At 44.9% G+C, this 23,746-nt stretch overlaps 1 protein-coding gene across 7 annotated transcripts in view; it reads left to right on the top strand.

Moving 5' to 3' along the window:
• The window catches only part of gripap1 (GRIP1 associated protein 1), a 49,224-nt gene that overhangs the window by 10,857 nt on the left and 14,621 nt on the right, over positions 1 to 23,746 (top strand). The window contains exons 8-26 of one of the 7 annotated variants that reach the window (XM_023957063.2): positions 4,254 to 4,287; positions 6,034 to 6,066; positions 6,130 to 6,200; positions 8,844 to 8,891; positions 8,963 to 8,994; positions 9,810 to 9,857; positions 10,648 to 10,747; positions 10,870 to 10,947; positions 11,348 to 11,440; positions 11,834 to 11,875; positions 13,888 to 14,022; positions 14,307 to 14,402; positions 14,488 to 14,598; positions 14,773 to 14,874; positions 14,958 to 15,071; positions 16,106 to 16,183; positions 17,577 to 17,672; positions 20,077 to 20,133; positions 20,263 to 20,362. In XM_023957063.2, coding sequence (XP_023812831.1) covers positions 4,254 to 4,287; positions 6,034 to 6,066; positions 6,130 to 6,200; positions 8,844 to 8,891; positions 8,963 to 8,994; positions 9,810 to 9,857; positions 10,648 to 10,747; positions 10,870 to 10,947; positions 11,348 to 11,440; positions 11,834 to 11,875; positions 13,888 to 14,022; positions 14,307 to 14,402; positions 14,488 to 14,598; positions 14,773 to 14,874; positions 14,958 to 15,071; positions 16,106 to 16,183; positions 17,577 to 17,672; positions 20,077 to 20,133; positions 20,263 to 20,362 — 1,468 coding nt within the window. Of the gene's footprint in view, positions 1 to 4,253; positions 4,288 to 6,033; positions 6,201 to 8,843; positions 8,892 to 8,962; positions 8,995 to 9,809; positions 9,858 to 10,647; positions 10,748 to 10,869; positions 10,948 to 11,347; positions 11,441 to 11,833; positions 11,876 to 13,887; positions 14,023 to 14,306; positions 14,403 to 14,487; positions 14,599 to 14,772; positions 14,875 to 14,957; positions 15,072 to 16,105; positions 16,184 to 17,576; positions 17,673 to 20,076; positions 20,134 to 20,262; positions 20,363 to 23,746 lie in introns of all 7 variants that reach the window. The other 6 variants (XM_023957064.2, XM_078950038.1, XM_078950041.1 and 3 more) reach the window with 6 other exon arrangements.

The raw sequence follows: 23,746 nt of genomic DNA, 5'->3' as shown, positions 1-23,746 counted from the left end.
TGATCTGCTTCTTCAGTAGAATTCCTTCTTGAACCTTTTGCTATTGCTAACATTTAAACATTAAAATCTGAATCTGTCATAGGCTCACTCTTAAAATGAATAAATCCGATTTTTAAAACTGGTGGTGGTCCATGGTCTGGAGTTGGGCTCCCCTTCCTTAGTGCAGTGTTTTTCAACCAGTGTGCCGTGGGAGATGGTCAGGTGTACCGTGGGAAATTATCCATTTTCACTGATCTAAAAACATTTCCCATCTCCAGGATATCAGGTGTGTGTTCATCCAAACAGGCCCTGATAAAACACTGAGTAGTTTGAAATATGTAAAATCATAAAATACTTTTTGCTTTGTGTTCATTTCATTCCATTAAAGACATTTTGATAAGAATGACGATACCACAATATAGCCGCAGGTTCAGCCCTGTTTACGGAGAAGTCCCGCCCCTTTAACTGTCTCTGCCAATCATTCTTGGAGGCTTATTCATTCATCAAGTGGTTAAAGTTTTAATTTCCTTGTTCTGATTCTGCTCATAAAGTCTCTCAGTTCCAACAAAAATACCAGCTAAAGCTCGTCTTTAGCGGTTTAGCTAGTTCTTTCCACAGAATCCGGGATCAGACCGTGGAACAAGTGAACAAAACAATGAAGCTCAGAGACGTGAGTCTGTCTGCCATCTACGGCAGTTATAGCACTACATCTCCCATGATGCATTGGGTTAAAGTGACACTGTCTCAGCGCACAATGAGTCTTCCCTGTTAAACGTCTTGAAACCAAAAGAACACACAGTTTTAAATCTTCTTGATGAAATCAGAAGTCAACAGTTTAGTTCTCCTTCAAGGTTTTTCTGTTTCTTAACAGCCAAACATCCCAGTTTGGTCCAAGTCATCTTTCTAACTGAAACACTTTTCTAATAACGTCTGGATTATTCTATATGTTAAACTTAAGAAGAAGTAATAACAACATTTAAGAAACAGGATGAAGGTGAAAAAAAGCCAACAGACACAATTAAACTAAATTCAAACAATTTAATCATCTAAAAAGAAAAAAACATTTTTGTTCAAGTCTTCAAAGACTTCTTCTTTGATTAAGACAAAAGAAAAAGTAATAAAAGTTCAACATGCTTACTTTTTGTGTAGCTACAGAAAACATAAATATAATGTTACTTTTTTGTGTAAGATTTATCAAACAATTCGTGATCATATTGTTCAAAAAATTCCAGTTGCCTTTGCACCAACATTGAAATAAATATAAACAAAATAAATCACTATTTAGAAAGAATATATTTGTTTTTTGTGAGGTTGCATAAAACTACATGTTAATAAACTGGAGGAAAAAACATTTACCAGGGTAAAATGTCAAATAATTTAGTTTAAAATTATTATGGAAAACTAACTTAACTTTTATCACAACTTTTAGAAAAAAACAGCTGCAACTTCCAGCTTTTTTTGCCACCATTATCAGAAAAATGCATGTGAGATCATGGAGGGACTGTAGATCAATACAGACTATAGAGTTTTCCCTTTTCTAATGTTTGGATGCTGGTGTGCCGCAGGATTGAAAAACACTGTTTTTGAGCATGCTGCTCATCTGCTGAAGGGGGGGGGGGGGGGTGCTGAATGTTATATTCTTTGAGCACGTAGACCTGTTGATGACGTACCAAACATGCAGGTTTTGCATTCAGCTCCGTGAAAAAATAAAACTGTCCATTTCTCCTGTAAAGCTTAGCACTTCACTTCAACCTTTTTTTTCTTTCTGACAACATTTTGGTCATTATGGTGTTACTACTGATCATTCTCAAAGCATCATAACAGCAGTGAGAATCTAAGGAGAACCAAACTGCATCTTTCCCAGTCAGAGCTGTTAGGTTTGGCTTTTAGCACGTGCAGAGATGAGCTGTTTTACCTGTTCTGCTTTTCCTTTGCTCCCCCTAGTGGTGGAATTGCGCATTTTGGTTATTTCTTTAAAAAAACATGTCACCACAGGAATGGACTAGAAATGTGCTTTTTTTTAAACATCTTTATAAATTTTACTCTTCATGAGTGGGCCGGGTGACACGTATGTTTGACACCCCTTATCTAGGGTCTTCTGATGTCAGTTGCTCACAGACTTATTGCAGCAGAGGACTGTCAACAACATGTTGAGTTATCTACTTTAATCAATTTCCTTCATTTCTGTTCCAGTGGTTTTGCTGACTTGTAAAACCAGTCAGGCTCCATTGTGATCTTCATTTTCTGACGTCAAACATCAATTTTTTTCAGTTCACAGCAAAAACAAAGCAGTTGGACTCACTGTCCAAGTACTTTAGGAACAAACGGTCAGACTTTAAGTTAGTTCAGCCAGTGTCCATCCGTCCGTCCGTCCGTCCGTCCGTCCGTCCGTCCGTCCGTCCGTCCATCCATCCATCCATCCATCCATCCATCCATCCGGTTTCCTGGGCCCGGCGGTGCTCTCTCCACGCAGGGAGAGGGTTCACATTACACCTGAGCCGGGGGTGTCCGTATCCCTGTTGGGTGGGTTCTGGTCCTTGTCCCTGAGTGCTGGGCCCCGCCAAGTCTCCAACTGTGGCCGAGCCTGGTCGGGCCATGTTCACAACACCCCTTGTGGGCCCCCCTTTTCCCCGAGGTGCTCCCCTCCTGGGCGGGGGCGGCTGGCCCCTGCCTTGCTCCTTCCTGGACCAACCGTGGGCTGGGTGGGCGGCTGCCTGAAGTGCGGAGCGGGTCTCCCTTGGGGGGTCCTGGCTTATACCTGGGGTTGGGGCAGGGGGATGCCCAGAACTCCTGGGTGGTGATGGGGTGCTCGTCTGGGGCTGTGGGCACCCCTCTCGGGTGGGGCCCTGCGTTGGGCCCTCCCGGCGCGGCGGGGGGGCTGCTCTCCTGGTTGGGCTGGGGTGGCATTCTCTTTCCCCCCGTGCCTCCCTGCACTCGGGCTCTGGGGTGGTTGTTCTCTGCCTGCTGCCGTGTGGCGTTTGGGGGTTCCGGCTGCCGCTGCTGCTGCGGCGGGGGTCTTTGTGTGGGGACGGCTGGGCACTCTCCCTCCTTCTTTTCACATTCCACCATCCATTTTAGAAGAACATAAACACTCACCTGAGCACAGGTGTTAGCTCACCTTTGCACTAATAGTTTGCATGATTGAATGAATGAAAACTCTCACACTACTTGGTTTAAAGGCATAGGTATGTGCGTGTGTGAACACCATCTGTTTTGTGTGCATTTTTGCAGCTAACATGTGTGTTGATAACATTGGAGTGTGTGTGTGAACAGGCCCCGCCCTTTTTGTACTACATTTGAACCTTACTGTAATGATAAACATCCAGTAAACCTGTCTGCTTTATGCTGCTTCATGGTCTTATCCCCCCCCCCCCCCCCCCCCCCCCCCCCTATAACATCCGTCTCTCTTCTTCCCCTCTTTCCTTTTCCGTCCGGTCCAACACCAAAGATTTACAAACATGATTGAAATTAATAAAGTTTGGCCTCAATTCCAAAAGGGATTTATTCAGACATACCTTTGGTTTGTCTGAAGATGAATAACCCCTCTTGTTAAAGTAAAATATGTCCAACACAAGAGGCCCTCAGCTCTCATCTGCCTGCCCAGCTGTTGGACAGGACAAGTTAAAAAAAAAAAAAAAGAACTGCCACCTTAGCGCGTTGAAGGCGTTTGAGAGCTCGAGTGATCCCATGAGCTAAGCTGTCTGGTAGGGTCTCCCATTGAAGACAGGTACTGGGTGACAAACTAGACAAAGAGTGGGTCAGAACCTCTTCATGAGCCACAAAGATCAAGACTCTGTTACACTGCCCTGATTGGCGTCACTAGTGCCCCGCCCTAGAGCCAGACCTGGGGTTGAGGCCTGCGGGTGAGCGCTTGTTGGCTGGGGCTTTTTCTTTGGGGCCCGGTGGGGTCCAGCTTGTAGGAATGAAGTGGGATAACTCCCCAGTGGGCCCAGCACCTGCAGCAGAGCTTAAGAGGGGCCTGTGCAGTCAAAGGCAGGTGCCTCGGAGGCCCAAACCCCCGTCTAGGAAATTGGCTTTTGGGATCTTTGGACTTTAGTTGAGTTTTTTACAATTATCATTTCTCTTTATAGTTAATTGATGCATTTAGCAATTAACTATAAAAACTAGCCAGATATTTCAGCTATCTTAGTTTTTTAATTCTTGATGACATTAATGACACACGGTAGCATCTTAAGGTGTCGGCTCATGCGTATTTTCACAGGAATTTTAACGTTTTTTGGGTCTTGTGTTCTTTTCTGTCTTTGTAAACTCAGATCCAGCTTCAGCACAGAGACAAAGAGCTGCACGGTGAGTTTGTTCTCCTCTTCTGCTTTACAAATCACTCTGCTTTTGACAGGAGTGGAACACAAACCAACAAAAAAGAAGCCAGTCTGAGCGGAAATATTAGGGTCACGTTCACATTTTCTTCCTTTATGGTTTTAGCAGGTATTTTTGAAATTCAACAACTAGAGTTTTTACAGGCTATTTTCAAAATGTTGTATTTACAATCTTAGATTTTCAAATTTTCTTTATTGAAACGATTGAAAATCCTCTTTTAACTTTTATCTCCTGTTTATAACTGTGCAAACAGGAGAACTTGGACAACTAACATACAATTCAAACTTGGCAATAAAGATTCCAGAAAGTTTTCCAAAAACAAACTTTTTAAAGATTCATATTCTTATGTTTTATTGCTCTGCCCTAATATTTCCACATGTATTGTGTATAAACTTAGGGTTCGTTTCCTTTCTTTGTGTGTGTTTCACTCCTTTACTTTCTTCTTTGCCTTTAGAGGGATAAACTCCTGTTTTCCCTGTAGATGTTTACGCTCAAAACAGATGACTTTTTTTTAGTTGAGTATGTTTGTGGTGAAACGGCTTTTCTGCTCATCAGAGACGGTTTTACCAGGGGTTTCACGCAGAAAAACAGGATTTCTCTGTGCCTCTGCTTCCTGCTCTTGAGTTTTCTTCCTTGAATAATAAACTATGGTCAACGTTTTAATGTAGCTTTAAGATCAGGGAAACCAAGAGGTCTAAACTCTGCTGCTCGGACCCCCCCTACTGCATGCTTTCCCCATGTTTCCATGCAAACACGCGTGTTTCAGCTCGTCATGGAGCTCTGTAAAGACCAGATGATGAGTGTCATCAAAGTAGGAGTGTTTAAGCAGGGAAACATGGGAAACCAGCAGTAGTGGGGGTGCTGTGAACCACAGATGAGACACTATGATGTAAATGTGAGTTTTGAAGTGTTCAATGATGTTTACGGTTAAAATGTCAGCTGAGGAAAACCTCTGGTTACACTTAAATCTGGTGGTTTCATGTAAAAAAGAGCAGCAAATCACCTGGGGTAAATATGTGAGTGAACCGCCGTTCCCCAGAGCTAAAAGCTGCTTTTCATCAGCCCTCAAATGGACCAAACTTTGAGTTTTGGGGGACCAAACCTGGGGTTCCCCGTTTAAAGCTTGCTAATCAAAGCAGTATTATAGTACTTGGTCTGGAGGCAGACACCAGGCCATGTTTGAGAATCGGCGCTGAAGCAGCAGCTTGTCTTGTTCAGATGTAGATGAGCTGGCTGAGGGCAAACACACTCCACAGGCTGCAGACCATCAGATTCCACCAGATGCCATCCTCTGTGAATCTGACCGGAGAATCCACCCCTCTGCTTTGACGGGGGGTCCTCCAATGGACAGGAATACGATTTAATGTCATTTTGATGCTGTAAAACATGAAGTCCAAATCCACTCAATTAACATAAAAAATAGAAGGTTCAGTCAGAAAAGTTAAACTTTAAAACTCATTCAATTGCTGTAAATCACTGATAAATGTTCAAAATAATGTTCAGCTAATGGACAGCTTTCCTGCTGCTGGTTAGTTAATGGCTCCTTAATGTGAGGAAAACATCGCTCATCAGATGAAGGAGCTGTTATTGAATGCTCCAAAGGGGATGTTTGACTGCAGATCTGTGTGAAAAGCCTGGTCTCTGATCAGTTCTGCAGCATTGTAGTGTGTGTCTGGCCTAACAGACTGCCCCTGCTGTGTGCGGCGCCCTCTTTAGGCCTGTCAGAGAAGAGCATAGAGAGGAGTGTAGGTAAGCAGGCAGCGCTAGGCTGGTCGGCTGCACTCTGTCCAATAACTCACTGCTTTGGACCAGAACTGGAGATGGCACTGAACACCGAGCAGGAGGAGAAGAGGCTGCTGAAGGAGCAGATCCACAGTCTGGAGGTACACACACACACACACACACTCTCACACAGTCACACACCAGGGTGAAAATGACATGGGGCTGTGCTGACTGATCCTGGCTGTTGATGACATTCATACATTCACCCACTCTGATGAAAATGGTGTTTTTGACGTGTTTGTCTGAAGATGGAGAACATTTATAAAGAACATTAGACTAAAAATTGCATTTCTGGTATTTCTTTATTCAAATCTTTGTGAATCAGAAGCAGATGAAAAAATTCAGTTGGTAAAAGAGCTTTTATATGACTTAGAAAATACTCTTTTTTTTTTTTCCCCAGCTCGTAGAATCAGTGTTTCTATGAGTGAGCTTGTTGGAAGTCTGCACCCCTTCCACTGAAAGCGGTAGAATCTCAAACGGTTTGAACGTTGGAGGTGGGGGCCAGCAGGCACCACATGCTTTTATTGAGACATCTGATTAAGCATCATGAAAAACATTAGGATGAGCAAAAACATGATAAGAAAATATCAGATCAAGAATGGTTCTTCTGACCAATAGAAGTCTATGGGATTTTGGCTTCTTGGAGCCAGCAGGTACTTCCTGTTTGGATCGCCAGGGGGCGGGGTCACTCAGTCCAGATCTTGTATGCAGCCAATGGCCCCAACTCCCTGCTCTGCCCCATTCTCATGCATCCACCGTCAGACAAATAGATCCCTGAACGTCTTTGTTTTTCCTGGTCTGAGCTGGAATCTGGATCAGAACTGTGCAGCTGCAAAGCTACCATATTGCTTTGCCTTTTTTGCACCGGTAATGTTTGGGTGGGAGTGTGAGGGGATGTAAGCTAGCAGGAGAGCACGTAAACGGAAAGCCACCAGTAACAGCGAGGGGGGAGGGGGCGGTGTTGTTCCATGCCAGCGGTCACGCCCACAACTTGGAGGTGAATTTCTAATGAGCTCCTGCTGCCCTGCAGAAACTATGTCCTAGAAAACCACACCCTTTTTTTGATTTGGTCTAAAAACAGCATCATCATAATTAGAAGTCCATTGGGAACGATTTAAAGATGTTTAGAGTGGGACTTTAAAACAGCTCCATGTTCTCCATTGGATGCTGTGGTATTATTGTTGTAGTGATGCATTCATGGTTCTGTTTTTCCACTTTTTAGCACCGTCCTGTTTCACATCTTCCTTTGTTTTTCCATTTTACAGTCTATAGTTTCCCAATAAAACAAACTTTTTCCTTGTCATGTGACCATCGGTTAAGATGTGGTGGGACACAGATGACCTGCGTGTGAAGCTGAGAAGAAATTTAAGTGGGACCATTCAATACACAAAGAAGGCTTGGAGGCAAATAAACCAAATTAGGTTTTCATTCAACTTAGTGCTTGAATTTTCCAAGGAATTGTCTCAGCAATCGATGTTACATTCCTGCAACTAAACGGTCAACAAATTCCAGACGTGCTCAAAAACTGTCATGACTCCGGCCTGTCACTAAGGCTGCAGCCGACATCTTACTGTGACATTAAAAACGTTTTATTGTACTAAAATCCTTTTTGTATGCCAGTATCCCATTAGAAGAATCTTTAAGCTAACATTTAGCTATTGACAGAAACAGACACTCCCTTTAAGGGTGTAAACCCAGACATCCGGGCCTCATGGTCAAAGGAGCCTTATGAATCTGTGAAATGTTCCTTTCAGGCAGAACGGATGATGGGCTTCTACCAGTACTGGTGTACTTTCCTAACAACAATAAAATAATTCACATAAATGCTGGCCATCCTAATATATTAAAGCAAAGATGCAGGAGAAGTTTCAGCTCAGAAACCTCAAGTGTGAACTGAAGAAACCAGAACCACTGAACAGATGGTCCAACCTGTATCCAAACTGTTTTTAGTTTCCTCTCATGTCCTACGATCAGATAAAGATTGGTTTATTTTTCTGTCAGAGAGGCTGAGTCAGCATAACACTGGTTTCTGTGGAAGCACAGAAACCTCATGGCTGAACCCACTATTGATTGTTTAAATGGTTTATACAGCGCTGCCTTTGTGTTTTGCCGGGGTTGACTTGTGAAATAACCTGTGAGAGGTGAAGTCATAAAGTAGGGTTACAGATGTTTTAATGCTGTGAAACTCCTCACTACACACTTTTCTCAGACAAATGGGATTTCCCCCCCCTTTTCTCCCTTGTTTAAAGTCTCAAAGTTCAGATCTTCACATACAAATGAGTCCAATATTATAGACTAAAATCAAAGATCTGATTGCGATTTCCAGTCCCAGTCCCATTCACCCATGCACACACACAACCACACACCGACAGTGGCTCTGCTGCCGTTCATGCCTGACCTTTAACCAATGTCGTGGTCACCGTCTTGTCCAAGGGCACTTGACCCATGGGCAATGGGGGATGTTCATCACCTCACGCTGTTGGCTCAGGGTCAGACTCCCAGCATGCACCCTCACTCCCCTTTCAGAGGTGTCTATGGTGCCTTAGGTTTGTGGCATAACCACATGGGGATTAATCATCACTTTCAAGTGTCTGCAGTTCAGACACCTCACACCTTTGGCCCGCTGCGCCTTCTGTCTTTTACCCACCCAGATGCCTGACATGTGAGGCACTGGCACAAAGCTCCAAACAACAACCGCTTGAGCTGATGAAGGTGGTCTGAACTGCTCTCATGTCCTCTCACAGGCGTCCAAACAGGCCGAAGTCGCCAAACTCCAGGAAGAGATGATGAAGGTAAAGGGAACCTTAACAATCCACCAACCAACTCTTGCTTCTCGAGCCTGACCTGTCTGTCTGTGTTTCAGCTGTCTGACAAGTTGAAGAAGAAGCAGGAGAGGTGAGATGTTCATTACTTCACCATAACACCTTCAGTCTGAGGTTCAGCACATCATAATGGGAATCACCTGGTCCTAACCTCAGCTGAAAACGTGAACTCTTCTCTAAAATACCTCAGCTGTGTTCGTACTGAACGGCATTTGCACGGCAGAGGTTCCAATGTTGAGTCAATGCACAGACGAGATGAGAGGTCCTGTGGCGCGATTTAAGCCTTGACGCTCTGGGGCTGACACAAAAACACCCTCCACTCAAGCAGCAGTGAAGGCTCGCTGTACAGTGTTTCCAGAGTACAAGTATCTGAGCGTCAACCAACAAGGTACTCTGCATAGACCATTGACATGATGATGATGTGATCAGCGGGTGGAGTTTCTCTGCTAGCATGGAGACGATAATAAAAAGGTTATTTAATTTAATATCTACCCTCCTGGGACCAATGAGGGACAGCAAATGGTCAAACTGGATCCCAGAGAGACAGAAGAACTGCTGAAAGTAGCTTTCATTCAGATGCAGCTCCTGCAGTGGAGGAGGAAGCTCACCGTACCGGGAGAGTCTGAATGAAATCATGAACCCAGACATGGAGACGTGATTACCGATGCGTTTGTAGAGCTCTTTAAAATGTCAAAACAATGTGGAGGTGTGAACAAAGGATTAGTATCACACTTAAACCAAGGCAGAATGCAGAAGCAGAATAGACAAAAACACGCTTCCACCTGCTCATTTTGGAAGATTTAAATGGATTGTTTAGAAAAACCTCAATCTGATCTTCTGCTTTCACTCCAGTGTCACAGAAACTGTGATTAACATGTTTGTGTTCAGTTTTCAGCGCCTGCAGGCGGAGAAGGAGGTCCTGTATAACGACAGCAGGTCAGAACTAAACCTCTACTACACCTTAGCGCTCAGCAGCTGCTCCATTTTCCTCATCTCAGCTCCCACCTGCTGCACCCGCTCTGTGCTTCAGCTTCATTTGCAGCTGCTGCCTCCTCTTTGTAAATCACCTCAGGTCTCAGTTGCTTTGATTGTTGAGGAAAAACACATCATAGTTGAAGAAAACCTGTAAGTCTCAGGTTGAGTTTTGTTTTGTTGAATTGAAGGGAGAGGAGCCTTTCACCTTCACCTGTTCAATCAGCACTTGATAGGGGAGCTCCTTCTGATTGTCTTCTGGATGGTTGCATAAACTCCTCCAGCAGATGTGTTCAGAGGTTTCACCCCATCCTAAAGCAGGTTTTATCACAATGCAGAATTCTGCTGTGTTCTGGCATCATCGTTAGATCCTGATGAGGCTCCTGGACACCTCCAAGGCATCGTCTGACTACTTTAACACCCCTGTATCTCCAGCAGTCCATTTACCTCTAAGCTTTTCCTGGAATTCTAATTCACATTTCCCATAATGCCATTTAAAACGTGATCTTCATCTGCAAGGTTCAGTTCATTGAATCCTTGCATGGATTTACCTTTAAAGCCATTTCTTGTGTCTCTCCAAGCAAAACCAGCTTTTCTATTAGTGGTTTATGTAAAAATTCCTAACTTTTCTGGATCTAAATTCTTCCTTTGTGGGCTAAGTTCCTCTGCATTCAGTCTACATCACCTGTTCCTGTTCTTCATCAGGACCTCCATCTTTGGCTGATGTCAATGTCCTGTGTCATTTGTGTTGCAGGACCAAGATTGATGAGATCAACCAGAGGAAAGAAGAGGAGCTGAAGGCTCTGAACACATGCATGCAGAAGCTGCAGACAGACCTGACGGGGGCCAATCGGGTGAGCCTTCCACAGCACAGACTGCAATGGACCACAGTCAGCTTCAGAGAACCAGAAAAAGCTCAAAGCTGTCTGTAGAACATCCATTAACCTGTGAAGTGACTGAATCTGTTTGTGATTAGACCACAGTGGAGCTGAGAGAGCAGCTGCAGAGCAGAGACCGGGAGCACCAGGAGGCTCTGCACAACCTGAAGGACCAGGTAACACGCATGCATGCTCTTGTACACATTCACACACCACAGACTGGCACAACTGCACACGCATGCATTCACACACTCACAGCAAAAATAAGGATAGCTGTGGGAGCCTGAACCCCTCCGACCTCTGCGTGAATCCACAGCTGGGTAAAACATCTGCAGTGAACCCTGAGTTTCCTGACTTTGACTGAAAGATTAAAGAAAAAAAAAAGATCTTTCAGTCTTGTCAGTCTTAATGCAAAGAGTGTTTTCCAGCCTTCTCACTGAACTGTTGCATTCTCTTTTCAAGCTCTGCTCCTTCTTGAGCTTCACCGCTGTTTTATCTCTACGTTTTTTCTGAATTTTCCTCTCCTTCCTCGTCACCTCTCTGCTGCCCCCTGCCTGTGATGTGGCGACACTGCAGGCGGCCACACAGAGCGCAGTCAGTCAGGAGCAGGTGGAGAACATTCTGCAGGAGAACGATGCTCTGAGGACTAATCTAGCTGCTCTAGAACAGGTAATAAAACTTGCAGCATCTGGTGGAGTCATGTCATGCTGACAGAATGTGTCTGATGGATGCAAAACATTCAGCCCATCATGTCTCACTGCTTGGTATAACACTTGGAGATGAATCTAAGAACTTCAATCAGAAAGGATCAGTGACTTTCTGTTCAATACTTAGAAACATCAAATAAACCCGTTTCATGTCAAATCCTTTTATGTATATTCATAGTTGTTTATGAAATAATTAGATCAGAATGAAGGAGCTTTAGGAGCTTGTCCACCAATAGTACAACACCAGAACCATGACAAAGGAGAAGCAGCAGCTGGAACCTCTAAAGTGTTGGTATTGCACGTCTGCAGTTCCACAGTGATCCTATAGGTGTCAGAATTGTAATCTATCTTTCAGGAGAAATCTTGTCTGAGGGCTGAACTGTCTGCTCTTCAGCAGGTAATTATCTAGAATCCTAACTTGTCCAGAACCTTAACCCTGGACTCATGTACTGTAACAGTTTAGTTCTGCTAGAAATAGATTAAAAATAACAGAACTTACCCGGAACCTTTCGAGGGATTTTCCAATTAATTTAAGTTTCTGAAAAGGCTTTGCTGATGGGGTCCTAACATTAGAGCAGTGTTCTGCCACCATCAACGGCGCAACACTCAGAACCACTGGTTTTAGCTTTTGCTGTAGAGACGACTCTGTGACTAACCTGTGTGCTCTGGAACAGGTAACACTCTCAGGTAGAACCTGTGCTGTAGAAAACTCCCTCTGCTTGCTGGAAGCTGCTGGAACCCTTTAGCAGAATAAAATGAATGCAGCCGGCATGAAAACTCTTCCAAGATCTACAACTGAATGGTTGTCATCAATTTTTGAGACCTTTAAAATGAAAAAATGAAAGAACACATCAGTTCTTCTTAGATGTGAATTCATTTGCAGATCATTTGACTAAAATGTGATTTGGGATTCACCAACTGCAGTCCACTTCTTGTCTTTCATGGTTGCATTTAGTTTATAAAATAAAACATAGACGTTTTTTTCTTTGAGGAACAGAGATGAGGAAAATCTGCCGATTCTCATCACTGCTTCCCATTTCTAGAGTAGGACTCAATTCCAGGAATGGGCAGAGTCTATCTCTATGCCAGTATGGTGGTCTAGTGCAGTGTTTTTCAACCAGCGTGCCGTGGGAAATTGCCCTCATTAACTGATCTAAAAACATTTTCCATCTCCAGGGTTTCAGCTGTCTGTTCATCCAAACAGGCCCTGATAAAACACTGAGTAGTTAAGAATATGAAAGATCATAAAATACTTTTTTCTTTGTGTTTATTTGATTCTATTAAAGACATTTTGATAAGAATGACGGTACCGCGGTTTAGCTGCAGCTATAATTGTTTTAGGAAAAGTCCCGCCCCTTTAACTGTCTCCGCCAATCATTCTTGGAGGCTTAATCACATGTCATCAGTCTGACCAATCAGAAGTGGTTAAAGTCTTCACTTCCTTGTTTCGATTTAGCTCGTAAAGTCGCTCAGTGGTGTAGCTTTCCACAGAATCCGTTATCAGACCGTGGAACAAGTGAACAAAACCATGAAGCTCAGAGACGCTAGTCTTTCTGCCCTTTTGCGGCAGGTTTCACACTACATCTCCCATGATGCATTGAGTTAAAGGGACAGTGTCTCACAATGAGTTGTCCTTGTTAAACGTCTTGAAACCACAACGAACACACATCAAACAGTTTTTAAATCTTCTAACTCAACTTTTATTTCATCTTTTAGAAAAAAAGAGCTGCAACAGCATTTAAAAGCAGAAACCTGGGCCTCTCATCACGCAGCTCTGCTGCAGGACTTCTCTGAAGGAGCTTGATGCTCAAGAGAGGACGAGCATAGAAAACTGACCCAACAAGCATCAGTTCATCTTTATAGTTTCTATGCCAACATCCACTTTTCACAGAGCTGCTGATTCAAACCGATCAGAGGTGGAACTTTTCTAAACAAAAACAAACCTCCTTAAATGACAAAAACGTTGTGGTTTTTAAAAATGGGGAAAATATGGCTTTTAGGGAAAATCACTTTAATAATCAGCGTCACATTTTTTAAAGTGCTGAAACTTAAGAACCTCCTAAAGAAAGTGTTAGTTCTTTAAAATCCTGCAGAAAAAGCGGTGCTGAAACCTAACATGCAGGTGAAGCATCACTGGTTGGGTTTCTGTGGTGAGGAGAAAGTCACAGCTTCTGTTTGTTGTTTTTATCTCTGCATTCATGACACAAAACACTCTTGACTGTCAGAGATGTCTCTGTTGCCAACTATCCTAGCAAGAGGCCGCTTCCTTTCCCTGACGCCGCCTGTCACTGCTGCCCCCCAGAGCTGCTTGCCTGTGCTTCTAGATCCATGTCTGTGTGAGAATCTGCTCTTCCACTGTCGAGCTCTAGCCTGGGGTAATTGCTCTAACTGTCATCTAACTGTGTTCAGATCCAGACGGTGAAAACGCAAGAGATGAACCTCCTTCGAGAGCAGCAGGAGGCGCTGACGGCCGAGCTGCAGCAGCGGCGAGCCGAGCAGGAGGCTCTGATGGCGCAGAAAGATGACCTTAACTCTCAGCTGCAGGTCAGAGCGGAGAAACTGTCAAACATGGCTGCCAAAGTGCTGTCAACCCTCACCAAATCTTTTCTTTCTTACTTGTGGTTGACCTCCTTTTCTTGAACATCTTCAAAGCCGTCTTCTCTCGATCTTGTTCTGACTGTTATACTTTCCTTCCACACATGCATGAGCTCCACACAGGCCTGTCTTTCAGCCATTTGTTTTTTGCTGTATTTCTCTAATGATGCCCAAACTCCTGTTGGGTGTAGGAGGTATGTTCATTCTGAGGGTTCATGCATCTTTTCCTGCAGGAGATGAGCTTTGCCAACAGAAAGCTGTTGGAGCAGTTAACAGAAGAAGGACTGGAAAAGGAGAGGCTGCTGAGAGAACTCGATGAGGCCAAGAAGGTTAAACACACAGACGTGCACAGCGTCACATCTGTGCATGTGTGCAGCTCCTAACATCACCATGAATGTGTGTGCATGTGAGCAGACTGCGGAGAAGCGGAAGGCCATGCTGGATGACATGGCCATCCAGCTGAATCAGGAGAAGTCTGACCACAAGGAGGCGCTGTCTGACCTGAAACTGCAGCATGAAAAGGAGGTGAGCTGCTCCATTCAGGTGTGCTTCAATCTGTCCAGCTTTTCATTGAAGTGAAGTCTCTCATTAACGTTATTTTGATGTTATAAGCAAAGAGGGGAAGGAGTGAAAACTGACCTTTTTTTTCTCTTCGGAGTGTCTGGTTGCTGGTTCTCATCCTGCCTTCTGCACTTTCAGGTTCTTGCTGTTAGAGGTCGCTACGAGAAGGAGCTCAGGGGGCTTCATGAAGACAAGAACCGCTCTGAGGAGGAGATCCGACAGCAGCTTCGAGATGAAAAGGTAAAGGAGAGCAATGGGAGAATCCAAGGGGTCCTACCTATGCCTCATTTGACAAACAACCTCTGTGTGTGTCGTGTGACCAGGCTCGGACGAAAGAACTGGAAGGTGTGCAGCAAAGGGTGGAGGAACTGCAGGCTCAGCTTCAGTCAATGGAGGGGACCAGAGGATGGTATGAGAGACGGCTGAAGGAGGTGGAGGTGAGACTGTCAGGTTGTTATACACCTGTCTAACAGCCAGAGACCCCTGATGTCCTTTAACCAACACAGCATGAATCTTCTCTGAACCCTTCTGGAATGTCTCCAACATCTCTGCTGCATCTCCTCCTCAGCCCGTCTTCAGTTCAGTCCAAACAGCAGCGTCTCCTAATGTCCACTCAAAGGATGTAAAAATGCAGACCGATCAGCAACACTAGTGATGACTGCCTCCTGACATGTCCTCCAGAACGGTGCTTGTCTGAGTTACTGCACATCATCCATCAGACCGGACCAACAGGAACAGGACAGATCTGAGATTTGAAGGCTCCTTTGAACAGTTTTCAGTTGAAACACTGATTAACCCTTTAGTTTAGACGGAGTCTGATTCTGTTCTTCCTTCTAGTAAAGGTGTGAATGCTGAGATACATTCACACTTCTCAGTCTCTTTACTGATTTTCTAAAACTATCAAAACCCTGGTTGGGATTCCTGCTTTTATTTTATGGCTTCAAAACACAAAGCTAACTTTTACCAAAAATACAAAAAACCAGAAGCTTACTATTTTCAAGTGTTTTGCTCTTTGAGGTCTACAATTCATGTTGGTCATTCAGATTCTACAGTTTTGCAGGTGTCTGCTTTTTTCTGGTATATACTAGATCACACTCTCTGGTCACTGTGTCAGGCCCACCTTACTAGTGCAGAGTTGGACGCCTTTAGCCTTCAGGACTGCCTGGAATCATTCCTTAGAGTTTGGTCCACGTTGACATGACGGCATCACACAGTCGCTGCACATCCATGAAGCTGTTCTCCCGTTCCACCACATCCCAAAGGTTCTCTATTGGGTTGAGATCTGGTGACTGTGGAGGCCGTTTGAGTCCAGAGAATTTCTGAAACACTCGGACCAACAACCAATAAAGAAAAGCGAGAATTCAAGCGGTCAGACTCCTTCACAGCAGCCGTGCTAAAGAATTTCAAACACTAAAGGAGGAGTGGGTGCAGCTCTGACCTTTACCACTGATCTGCTTTTATCTGTGAACAGGAAAACATGGAGAAGGCGGCTCTGCAGCACCAACAGGAGGAGGAGGAGCTGCGTAAAAATCACATACTACAGCTGGAGGTACACACATGCGCACACGCAGCCTCTTTAGATTTGACTGCTGAGTGCAGCTGAGGAACATGAGAAAGCGGAAGCGTCCTGCAGGAACATCTGCGTGGAACAGGAAGTCTACGAGGAAGTCCATCAGAGCTGATTCCTGCACCTTCAGAGCTGATGGGGGACAAATGAATGACAGAGAACAGGTGTATGAGCAAGTTGTCCAATGACTGAAAGGTCGGCGGTTCGATTCCCGCTCCCCCCAGTCAACCGTCACTGTGTGACTTGGGCAATACACTTCACCCTCCCTGCCTCCAGTGTGGCTCCACTGAAGTGTGTGAATGTGCATGAATCATCCCGGTGATGGTCAGAGGGGCCGTGGGCGTGAACTGACAGCCACGCCTCTGTCATTCTGCCCCAGGGCAGCTGTGGTACATCAGTAGTTACCATCACCAAGTATGAATGAATGATGGACACACTGGAAGCACTTTGAGGGTCTGGACAAGCAGATAAATCCAATCCATTATCATTAATATCCTTTTGTAATGAGACGTGGCATAAAAACACCAGTGAACTTTGACCCTGAAGCTTGCAGCCTAATCATCAGTAAGGTGATGAGAAGTGAGGCGGTGTCTTCGCTCAGCCTGTGGGATGAGGTAGGAGACGGTGAAAGGGGGCCTGTGCTGGTCTGCTGCTTCACTGAGCCGGGGAAGTTAATTAATGATGGAGGAGATGTAATTAGCTGCAGGTCTGCTGCTCCGTCACTCTGCTCCTGGTTTCACGGGCTGGATTCTCAGGCAGAGCAGCTTTTCCTGAGGGTTAGTGTACGAGTTCATGTCTCAACGTACGGGTCCCCCAAAAGTGTAGTTACACAAACCAATAGCTAATGTTTTTAGATCTGGTCAGCCTGATATCTATTTTAGTGGGCGTGTCTGTCTATGACTGACACTGCGGTTACTGCTGACAGGAGAACATGTCACATGTTTCTGTTCCAGTTGAGCCTCTTCAGACCTTAGTTCCTCTTGCTTGTGCCTTTCTTCAGCTCTAAAAAGCAGTTTAATAGCTCCTGGTTAAATTCTTACATATTTGTTGTTATTTATATAAATATAATCTGTTTTTCAAATTCATGGCCTTTTAAAGCAGGGAGGCTTTTGTCTTGGTGGCAGATGATGTCCCTGCTCAGCTTTTTTAAGTGTCTGCGATTGAAGTGTGTGACTTCCAGGGAATTATCAGACGCAGGAACACGCAGCCATCTTTAATGATGATCCTAGTCAAATTAATTAGCAGCAGATTAGAGAGGAGTTCATTTATTTTAGTCGTCTGGATGAAGGGCTGGAGGGATGGAAGCTTTTGGAAGATGCTGGTGTTCCTGTCAATGTGGAGCTGGTTCTAAGCTAAGTGTTTGCGTGTTCTTCAGGAGAAGCAGTCAGAGATGGAGGAAGTGAAGCAGCAAATGGAGGAGGTGAAGAAGCAGAGGGATGAAAACTGCAACATCATCGGGACGCTCAGACAGGTGACTTATCCTGAAAATAAACATCAACAGCAACTATTGAGGAAGTCATCACCATCATGTGAAAAAGTTCATGGTATTTCCACTCACACCTGACGAGTCTGAAGCCTTAAAGGATTTAATTTCTGCTGAAACGTGTGAGGCTGACGGACATCTCCAAAGTCTGACGTGATCAGCAGATGAAAAGTAGAAATAAAAAACTTTCTCAGAACTTTATTGTCTTGGGCTATGGGTTGTATCTGATTAGATGTATAAAATGAAGTTCATTAAAGGACATCTGTCACCCTGTGACTTTTATGAGGCTCTTCTGTTCTACTTCATTCTGTCTTTCACTATGGGACTCACCTCTTTCATCACCACCAATGCCATTACTTCTGTGTCTGTGGTACTAGGAACCCACCTCTCATCCTGACTGCATGACTGCGGTCCTACTTCATTTCAGGAACTATGAGTGCTTCTTCAGTACATTAAGGCTAACTAGATGGCTGTCAAACAGTCACAGTTTTCCTTTAGGCTTATGTTAAACTGGGCCATAAGACAAGCCTTTATTTATCGTACAGAGGGGAACATTTCCAGGTGTCCAGTTTTTATTAAGAGCAAAATTGCATTAATGCCATCATGGCCCACGCTGTCCTCGCCTTGACCCTACGGAGCTTCTTCCTCTGCTGGGCTTTTGTGAGGGGCGGTATGGACGGTGGAGGGAGAGGAGCATGGGAATTTTACAGACGGATAAAAATATAGCAGGACTTGGGCTTTTAGTGATAAATACACTTGAGGCTAGTTAGCCGAAAGGCGTGTGCGATGTTTTCATTAAGGCCAATGGCCAAACCCCGTACTTCCGTCTTTGAATGGCCCTAAGAGAACTGCCAAACACCAAGTTGGAGGGTCAGTCAACTAAATTATTATGAGGGGTGAGCCCCCTTGTACCACGTGTCTGTTCATGGACCTGATTCCTGTTCCTGAGGCAAATCCCAAAGGGAAACACCTCACCCTCTCATCAAAGAAGCAGGAATTAAGAGGTTCATTCTTTGGATATGACAATTTTTTGTCCAGTTTTTCTTTGTCCAGAGTCAAAGTACAAGAGGTGCAAACAAGAGTAGCATAGCAAAAACCGGGACTTTGGGCCAAGTATTACTAATGTCCATTTGTGAATAACACTTTAGTTGTTGGGTAGTACTTTTGGGCCTGTTCCTGTCCACAACAAGTGAATGTTTCCCCCTCTATCCAGCTTTTATCAGAAGTGTACAAAACATCATAAACATAGAGCTGATGTACTATTCTTCAGAAATGAGGCTTTGTCAGAAAACAATGACAGAATACGGAGAATGTGTTTAAGTTGTTTACTTAACAGCCTGCCCGACAACCTCAATGCATTCTACACCCGCTTTGAGACGTCCACCCCCCACACAGAGGGACCAATACACTCTTGCACAAGTGCACCCCCCTCACCCCCACCAGTCGTCTCATCAGCCCAGGTTAACAAAGCTCTGAGGAGGATCAACCCCTGCAAGGCGGCAGGACCAGACAACATTCCTGGACGAGCCGTCAGAGCATCTGCTAACCAGCTGACAGACGTCCTCACCTCCATATTCAACCTCTCTGTCAGCCAGAGAACCGCCCCCTCCTGCTTCAAGACCACTACCATCGTTCCCCTCCCCAGGAAGAGCCCTCCCACCTGCCTGAATGACTACAGACCAGTAGCACTCACTCCAATCATTATGAAGTGCTTTGATAGAGTGATGCTGACCCACATCCAGAGCAGCATCCCAGACACACTAGACCCCCTGCAGTACGCATACCGGCCCCGCAGGTCCACCTCAGATGCCATTGCCGCAGCACTGCACGTCTCCCTCTCACATCTGGAGAATAAAAACTCCTACATCAGGATGCTCTTTATCGACTACAGTTCTGCATTCAGCACGGTCGTTCCCCACAAACTGTTCTCCCTTGGAATACACCCCATCATCTGTGACTGTCTCCTGGACTTTCTGACTGGCAAAGAACAGGCCGTCCTCAGTCTGTCGGAACAGGACTTCAGCCAGCATCATCACAAACATTGGCACACCACAGGGCTGTGTTCTCAGCCCCATCCTCTCATAAGGACAACATCATCCTGAAGTTCGCTGACCACACCGCCGTGATAGGATGCATCACTGGCGGGGTCGAAGCAACCTACAGGAGAGTCTGGAACAACCAACTGCACATTGCACATCCCCATTGTTCGCTACTGTTTGTTATCACTGTTTTTGCACATTTAGAACTTGCACGACATCTTGTGGTTTATTTTTGTGTGTGTGTGTATGTTTTGTGTGAATTTTCAATTTCCTGTATACTTTTTTTGGCAGTGAAACCCGTTTCTTACCGTGCATATAACAATCAACCCTTTGAATCTCTTTGTGACCTGCAGGAGATAAAAGACACGGTGGACGGTCAGAGGATCCTGGAGAAAAAGGGAAGTGCAGCGGTGAGTTCAGGGTCCTCTGTTTCACGCCAGAGTCACAGAGAATCTTTCACTTTAAGGAGTAATTTAAAAGTAGCCATGCATGAAAATGGTTATTGAAAAATTAATCTGTGTATATGTGTGCGTGCACAGCTGAAGGATCTGAAGCGGCAACTGCAGCTGGAAAGGAAGAGAGCAGACAAACTGCAGGAGAGACTCCAGGAGATCCTGACCAACAGCAAGACCAGGACAGGTACTGCCTCTGGTCAGAGCATCATGACAGCTTACTGCTGTCAAAAATCCTTTACACCAATGTTTCATCCTGTCCTTGAAGAGAGGATGAAACAGCGTTCATTCCTTTGCTCTGGGTCTTTTGTTTCTGTTCACACTGTGATTATGTCTCTGCGGTTTTCCAGCAATAATCGCCTTTTTTGTTTGAAATCAATCAGATGAATGGGTCTGTGACGTGTGCTAAAAAATGTAGCAAACATAACAAGCATCATAACAACATTCTGGTGTTGAGGCAGGCGTACCGCGGTGAGGCGGGCATACTGCGGTGAGGCGGGCATACTGCTGTGTGGCAGGCGTACCGCCGTGAGGCGGGCGTACCCCGCTGAGGCTGGCGTACCGTGCTGAGGCTGGCGTACCCCGCTGAGGCGGGCGTACTGCGCTGAAGAAAATTGGACCCAAAAGTTAGTCAAGACCTGTTTGGAAGAAGAACGGCTTTCAGAACAACTGGAACGGATCTTCAGGTGTAGGAGACGATTTAAGGAGGCTAGAAAACCCAGCTGAACCCACCTGAGGAGGACTGTCAGAAGTGAGGAGCAGTGATGAATGCAGTTATAGGTTCTGATGAGGATCACCTGTGTGTGAGGGGATCAGGTCACACAGGTGCCTCATATATCCTTACCTGTGGGGTTAGCTAGGAATTAACATCATGGGATGTAATTCCCTGCCGGGCCCTGGACTGCTTTTGAACACTGTGTGCGTGTGTGTGTGGGTGTGTGTGTGTGTGTTAAGACGAGTTGACTCAGCATGACGGACAGACCAGTAATCAGGGGTTCTTGCTCTGTGCCAAACTTGTGCTGACTTTGTCATGTAGAGTTTTGGTTGGGTCAGGGGCGTCTGGTGTTGGATGTTTGTGTGTGCTGATGCAACACACGCACACACACACACGCACACAGTAACTGCACACAACTGAGTTCCTGTGCATCTAACCCGTTTCAGTTGAAACTTTCTGCCTCTTTGCGTCTGAACACCTCAAAGGTCTGCTGTCTTTGTAAACATGCTGTCCAATTTTCTTTTACGCACACATGCACACCACCGTGCACATGCATGTGCAGGCAGAGCGTCATGCAAAATTCAGGAGCAATGCTGAATGTTTAAAAGGCTTCTCTGCAGAAGGCTGAGAATCGGACATTTTAAAGCAGCCTGCGAACGCTGCGCCTGCCTTTTAAAGGGACGCTTCACAGCCTTAACTCTGCTTAAAGGGCAGTTTTCTGCTCCAGCAAGGATTTTCTGCTGTCCATAGAGAACAGTTGTCTGCAGACTCTAAAAAGATGCTCTGCTGTTCTGTAGACACACACTGCATCTGTATTCAGTTTTTACAGTTCAGGTCATTTTAAATGATCAAGTAAATGGTAAATGGCGTATACTTATTTAGCGCTTTCTATCTTCTTTCGAAGGCCCAAAGTGCTTTACAGTCACAGTCCCATTCACCCATGCACACACACATTCACACACTGATGGCGGCTCCGCTGCTAAACACTGGCGCCAACCTCCCACCAGAGGCAAGGTGGGGTCTTGCCCAAGGACACTTCGACACATGGGCTTGCAAGGTGGGAATCGAATCTGCAATATTACGATCATGGGTCGACCGCCCTACCGCTGCTCCTTGGCCGCCCGAAGTAGATGAACATATAATAATAATAATAATAATAATAATAATAATAATAATAATGGATTGGATTTATATGCGCTTTTCCAGACACTCAAAGCGCTTACATTGTGTCCATTATTCATTCACTCCTCATTCATACTTGGTGATGGTAGCTACTGTTGTAGCCACAGCTGCCCTGGGGCAGACTGACAGAGGCGTGGCTGCCAGTTCGCGCCTATGGCCCCTCTGACCATCACCGGGATCATTTATACACATTCACACACCAGTGGAGCCACACTGGAGGCAAGGAGGGTGAAGTGTCTTGCCCAAGGACACAACAACACTTGGCTGGTGGGAGCGGGGATCGAACCGCCAACCCTTCGATCAAAGGACGACCCGCTCAACCACCTGATATGACAGAATTCTAAAAGGAAAAACCAACCAACCCAGACTGCTTGACCTGCTTGGATTGAAATATTATAGTTGCAGGTTAATCAGACTGTACAGACTCCCACCTATCAGTCTGTCAGACAGACATGAGGTTTTATGCTTGCCCCCCCCCCCCCATGGTGAATTAACATACTCTTATCTTGGATCTAAAATCAGATCTAAATTTAATAATAATAATCTATATCTATCTATATCTAATAATCTAAAATCAATCTAATCTGTATAGATAGATAGATAGATAGATAGATGACTTTATTAATCCCACAATGGGGAAATTTCATTTATCTGTGGCAGCAACACGACATTCAGAAATAATCTATATAATATAACATCAATAAAGGACATCACAAATTACATTTAAATTAGATAATTAAAAATATTACTAAAATTATTATGAAAAATTATTATCAAAAATGAGATTCTTATTAAATAAAGAAATAAATATTAAATAAATACAGCTGCAAAAGTGTAAAAAAACATGCGGTCTGCAAAACATGTAAACTGTAAAAAAACATTACAAATTTTTTCAAAATACAGAAATAACTAATGAAGTTCACACCAAAAACAAACAACTGTTCAAGAACAAAAAACAATTTAAAATTGAAAAACAACAACTACAACAAAAGTAAATGAATCACTGACTAAACAGAAAAACACCCCTGGGACCGTGGAGTGTCACTTTGACACGGTGTTGTACAGTCTGATGGCTGTGGGGAGGAATGACCTGCAGTAGCGCTCCTTCTTACACTGAGGGTGCAACAGTCTTGTGCTGAAGGAGCTGGTCAGCGCCTCTACAGTTTGGTGTAGGGGGTGGGAGGGGTTATCCATGATGGATGTCAGCTTAGCTAACATCCGTCTGTCCGCCACCTCCTCGATGGACTCAAGTGTGCAGCCCAGGACAGAGCCGGCCCTCCTAACCAGTTTGTTAAGCCTCTTCAAGTCTCTGCCTGCACTGCCCCCCGCCCAGCACACAACTCCATAAAGGACCACTGAGGCCACCACAGTGTCGTAAAAGGTCCTCAGCAGCTGTCTGCACACGCCAAACGACCTCAGTCTCCTCAGCAGGTGAAGGTGACTCTGGCCCCTCCTGTACAGAGCATCCGTGTTGTTGGACCAGTCCAGTCTGTTGTTCAGGTGAACACCCAGATATTTAAATGTGTCCACGACCTCAATGTCTGAACCCTGGATGTTCACCGGTGACTGTGATGGTGAGGACCTCTTGAAGTCCAGGATCAGCTCCTTTGTCTTGCTGGTGTTAAGCAGCAGGTGGTTAACTTCACACCAGCTAACAAAGTCAGTGATGACCCC

Source organism: Oryzias latipes, chromosome 7 (assembly GCF_053564925.1).
Source record: "Oryzias latipes strain Hd-rR chromosome 7, Olatipes_Hd-rR_3.1".
Classification (NCBI taxonomy): domain Eukaryota; kingdom Metazoa; phylum Chordata; class Actinopteri; order Beloniformes; family Adrianichthyidae; genus Oryzias; species Oryzias latipes.
Note: the sequence above shows the minus strand (reverse complement) of the source record. Positions and strands in the feature narration are given on the sequence as shown.